The sequence below is a fragment of the Hippocampus comes genome, unplaced genomic scaffold (genome assembly GCF_001891065.2).
Source record: "Hippocampus comes isolate QL1 unplaced genomic scaffold, H_comes_QL1_v1.1 scaffold7, whole genome shotgun sequence".
Lineage (NCBI taxonomy): Eukaryota > Metazoa > Chordata > Actinopteri > Syngnathiformes > Syngnathidae > Hippocampus > Hippocampus comes.
In genome coordinates, this window is record NW_017842060.1 from 7,073,835 (window position 1) to 7,078,982 (window position 5,148).

The following is a 5,148-nucleotide window of genomic DNA, read 5'->3' on the forward strand; positions in this document are numbered from 1 at the left end:
TTTTTTTTTTTTTTTTTTTTTTATTAAATTGACGTGACGATTGAAGGCTTAATTGGGTTAAAATTATCCCCTTTCGGTGTATTTTAGATGCGACAGAATAAATGGCTCGATGGATGTTTTAAGAGTGCACCGTGTAAAAAAGATGTTTGGCTTCTTCTGATAAAACTTCACTTTCTTTATTCTGCTACATTTACATTATTCTGCAAAAGCTCTTGATAGTGATATTGACCCATTTGCCACCCTGGGATCCTTTTGAAAGAAAGGAGCTTCTTGAATCAATGCATTGTTTCAAGATTTGTCCAAGTGTAAACATCGTTTCCAACCTGATGGTGTGCTCGACAGAGTGCTGCGGGACGGTCAAAGGCGTTTTGACGAAGGACGGCCCTGTCTGCACGTTCAGCGACGTCTATCCGGATGCAGAAGTGTTGTGGTCTCACGCGTCCCAAAGCCAACCGGAGGCACCTGGAAGGCAGAGCACTTTTAAAAGTGTGGAAGAAGGCGGCTGGGTAACCATTCGTAGCCAGTTGGAAGGGAATTCCAACGGGGCCTTCAACTGTACCTTGAAGCGCATCGACTCTGGAAGACAAATTGTTTGCAATTCGTCTGAGGATGCCCAAATCCTCGACGGATATGGACTAAAACCTCAGGGGTTCACACAGAATATTGTGAATGGTTCCGGAGCTCTTGACCCTTTCATGAAAATTCTGTTGATATCAATCCTAGTTGTTATAATGCAGAAATGAAGGTTTTGCTGAAGGAATTCCAGAGAACTGAGTGTGATTAGACTCTTTTCACGATCAATGTGCTACCCCTGGGCTCAATCCTCCGCCACCATGGGATTCACTCACCGCCATGCAAATGACACACAGGTCAACATCTTCTCCAATCCCGCTCCTACCTTTTCCCTCCCCACTTGGCTGGATGACTTTATGTGCCATGAGCTGTGCTTTTGTTGATTTTCTTTCTTTGACTTTTTTTTCTTGTGTGCCTTTGTTCAGGTTTTGCTCATTAGGTTTTGGTTTCCACCTTTTGTCGTCAGCCGAGTCTCTTGTGTCTCCCAATCAGCTCCCTCAGCTTACTTATGTCTTGTCCAGGTGTTCCTCGTTGTCTCGTCAGTTTGCTTGCATTAATGTTGCATTCGGGAAAGGTGGGAAGTTGAATTTATCCCTCTCGGATCGTCCCGGTTCCGGCCTCAAAGTGTTTGAGACGAATGTAAACAACAAAGAAGGCTGATTCAGATAAATTCTTTGTTGCTCTGGTTCATCACAACGCATTTTGACCTCCAGCAAACCTTCATAATTTTATTCATTTCATCAAGTAACTTCATGCATGGAGAAATTGACATATCATTGTCAGTATGAATCACATTGTGTTATGTGAAGTTCTGTCAAATAATTGAAAGAATGTAATAAAAATGTAAAATGCTAACTCGGATCTCCCAGTTCAAAGGAGTTTTCTAGTGCACTTTTCCTGATCGGAAGTCATAATACTCTGACTTCCCACCTTCCTCGAATGCACCATAAATTCCCTTGTTTTCCATCTTTGCTGGTTCACTCATTTGTTGCTATCACATGTTAAAGCCTTTATGTGTCCTCGTTTTCCCCATGGCAATGAATGTTTTGTTTCTTTCTTTCTTTCAATCTTTATTTGTGAGACTTGGTGAGTTTGGTGTTTTGTTTCATCCCAGTACCTTGTTTGAGTTTTTGTTTTTTTGTCAAATAAATAATTTTTTTTAGATTCCTGCTGCTCGCCGGTCTTGCCTTCCTGCTTCCCTGCACTTGGGTCCTCCAAATTCTACCACAAATCCTAACATTATGATCTGAATGAATAAAAACTTGCTCACGCTAAATCGCAATAAAACCGAGGCACTGTTCATCATCTCAAGATGCACCCTCTCCAAGTCACACTCACTCCTGCTCTACCATTCATGGTGGGTACCCTTTTTCTGTTGTACTTTTTAACCCATACTTTGTCAGGTGGCCTCGGGTATCATGAAAGGCGCATCTAAATAAAATTATTTATCTCTTGTGTGGTTTAGTAACAATGAAATACTGCATTGCTGACAAAGACCAAGGGAGTGCTGCTGGCACGGTCCAAAGTTTTATGATTGTGTTTTCACTTCCTGATTTGATGTGAACAAGGAATTCACACACTGTTGAGTGGTGATAACAAGGGAGCGGCTTACCATCATTGCCAAAACAAACGACATATCTCCTGAAACTGGGTCAAATTTAATATATGGACAAAATACAGCTTGGCATAACTGTTTCTTGACTGTGTTTAAAAGGTCAGCATACCGAAGTCATAAGCCTTAAGTAACAAGTAAATGTCAGGAGTATATTCTAAGTTGATTCGATAGATGGGAAATTGAAAAGAGTTCCTTGGTCCACTATGAGGAAGATCAACTATATCTTCAGACTATTTTTACCAAATAATTTTAAAATATATGTTCCAATCTATATACACTATATTCATCCACCATTATCCAAACTGCTTATGCTCACGCGGGTCTAATTTCTATATAATAATGCCTAATTTATATATATTAACGTATAATATTCCTGAAATGCACAGATGTCTCCTCAAATCTACAGATAATGAACCAAACATCATATGAGGGGAAATACTGTAATTTACAAATTGGTTGTTGCTGTACCAATAGCTGTTTGAATGCATGGTGGACAACGGAAACGGAACAAAATGCATTTGTTCGAAAAAGTAAGTTTGCACAATAGTGTTGATCAGCGGTATAGAAGACGGCTGGATAAAATTCCCCATGTAGACTTTAAAGTGAATTTTCAAAAGCTGAAAGCAGAAAATTTAGCTGGCAAAGACCACGCGAGTGTTTTATGGGTATGTGCTGCCCCCTGTTGCATTACTTGGGAACTGCATCCAGGCAGCACTTAAACACGAAATTAGTTTGTTTTCATGTCGCGTATAACTATCTCAGTTTAACTTGATCATGAGCCTCAAAGTTTTGCACATTTCGACTGTTACATTCCGATTCTTTTCAGCTCCATGTTTGTGTCTTTTCGGGATTCGAAGCTTTCTCCATTTTTTTTGCTTCAGTGCATTCAATTCATAAGAGGAGACAGGTGAGAGCATTTTCAAGTCACTGGCTTGACTCGAGAGAGAGAGAAGCGGAGCTTTTAGCCTGACAGCGAATTTACCAGTGCCAGTGTGTCACATCGACCTGACAACACGCGCAAGCACACAGCCCACGTTTGCTGAAACCCTCCAAGTGGCATCAAACGTAATGCGAAGAGCGCGGTGATCTTCATGCCTCACGGTCAGAAATATCAGTTGCAAAAAAATTGTGAAACACGGCGCCGTGAAAAAAAATCAAATCTGTCTTTTTCTCAAAATTCCTATTTTTGGGCAGAATTCGCCCACTTTAATGTTCACGATATCGGACAAATATAACCCATGTCAACATGAAATGTTTAAACCATTTAGCATTTCACTCTGGGTGTCGAGTTCTAAACTGTGAAGTAGTAGAATCAAATGTCACTTGACGAATTGAACGATTGAAATTAATTGTTTCCCCGCACACTATTTTAATTTACTGAGACGCACCGATACGAGTCTCACCAGATGGAGGCGCAAGTGGCAAACAAATCGCCAGTCCGTTGGCGCATGCGAAGCTGACTTCATTGTTTGGACAGAGGCGAAATAGTTTTAAATTATGTTGCTGATACACATGCGGGGTCTTTGCTTCCTTTACGACAATGGCCCCCAATATTCGCAGCTTAGCACCATTCGTGTGTTTTTGTTTTGTTTTGTTTTGTTTTTGTGGGGGTTTGGGGGAGCATAGCCTCTGTTGAAAATGTATGTTGAAGGTTTATCAGTGTTTTTTGTAGACTTCTGGAGGGTGTCAAATACCCACAAAAAATCCATATCTGTGGGCTGGCCCGGTCCTGATACCTGGCAAAAAGCGGTGTTCCACTGTATAATTTTACCTTCAGGTGTCACCATTCATCACTAGATGGCAGACATGGCTTGGTTGGACTCCACCGGGTCTTGCAAAGTGAGTTGGCCGAATATATACTGCTCAAAAAAATAAAGGGAACACTTTTTGTTGCAAAATCGGAATGCCATGTAATATTGACATTTTTGAGCGAGTTGATTTTAGTGGAAAAAAAATGCACAAAAATTGAGTTCTTGCTCTTAATGTTGGTTTTGCTCTTCAGCAGTTTTGTGCCGTCCTTGAATGGTAATTTTTATGCGCGGAAGCCTTTTGAAGTGGGGAATAAAATATCACAGTATGTGGTTATTTAGTTGTTTGCATCAAAGCCTTTGTTGTTGAAAAGGAATCTTTTCCACATGCATTGTGAAATGTATTATGAAAACTGAAATATATTAAGAGCACGTATTTTATCAATACTGTATTAAATATAACATTTTTGTTATACATCTGATTAGGATGTGTGTGGTATAATGTGCCCCCTCCCCAGTAGCATTGATGAAAAATTGTGGCCACCCGAATCATCATTTAAGTTGCCCATCCCTGATTAAAAGAGTATGCTTAAGTGAACCCAGCGTACTCAGATAATTAGCAGCAATTATAGAAAATTGTCATGTCAGTCACCTCCCAGTGACAAAGCTCTCTCTTATAGACCTGCAATTTCAACTGGAATCAAAAAGATGATACACATCCATTTTCTGTTATCTTCTTACATCACTTCTCCATGTTTTAACTGTCTCACCTGGTCAAAGTACACAGTGGTAGTTTCTCATTCATTTAACCCCATGTGTGCGCGCGTGTGCGTGTTTGCTTCAGGTTAAGTTCCCATGGCAACACAAGTGTCTCGCTGTGTGCCCCCGGCCTGGTGTGTTTGTATGCCTGGACAATTATCGGTGGGGGGTTGGAGGGTGGCTGTTATCTTCTCTCCGAGAGGGTTACATTATCTCCCTGGCAGCCTGGTGGTCGCGGGTCAGGTGAGCATCCTCTCTCAGGTGGTTACATCACACACACACACACACACACACACACACACACACACACACACACACACACACACACACACACACACACTGTTTGTGTGTTCAGATGAACGAGAGAGTCTTAGCTCTTCAGAGAGAGAGAGAGAGAGAGAGAGAGAGAGAGAGAGAGAGAGACAGTGATAAACATATGCACACATATTACTC

General features: G+C 41.1%; 1 protein-coding gene and 1 long non-coding RNA gene across 3 annotated transcripts in view; one reads left to right on the forward strand and one right to left on the reverse strand.

Annotated features, from left to right (window-relative positions):
• LOC109511407 (uncharacterized) overlaps nucleotides 1–2,248 on the forward strand; it is a 14,001-nt gene extending 11,753 nt beyond the window's left edge. For both annotated transcript variants that reach the window (XM_019862490.1, XM_019862488.1), the window contains one exon: nucleotides 343–2,248. In XM_019862490.1, the coding sequence (XP_019718049.1) occupies nucleotides 343–743 (401 nt within the window). In that variant the 3' untranslated portion in view covers nucleotides 744–2,248. The remainder of the gene's footprint in view (nucleotides 1–342) is intronic.
• Nucleotides 1–5,148, reverse strand: part of LOC109511409 (uncharacterized) — a 38,274-nt gene that overhangs the window by 21,632 nt on the left and 11,494 nt on the right. The window contains exon 2 of the long non-coding RNA XR_002167324.1: nucleotides 324–462. This is a non-coding gene — a long non-coding RNA (uncharacterized LOC109511409). The remainder of the gene's footprint in view (nucleotides 1–323; nucleotides 463–5,148) is intronic.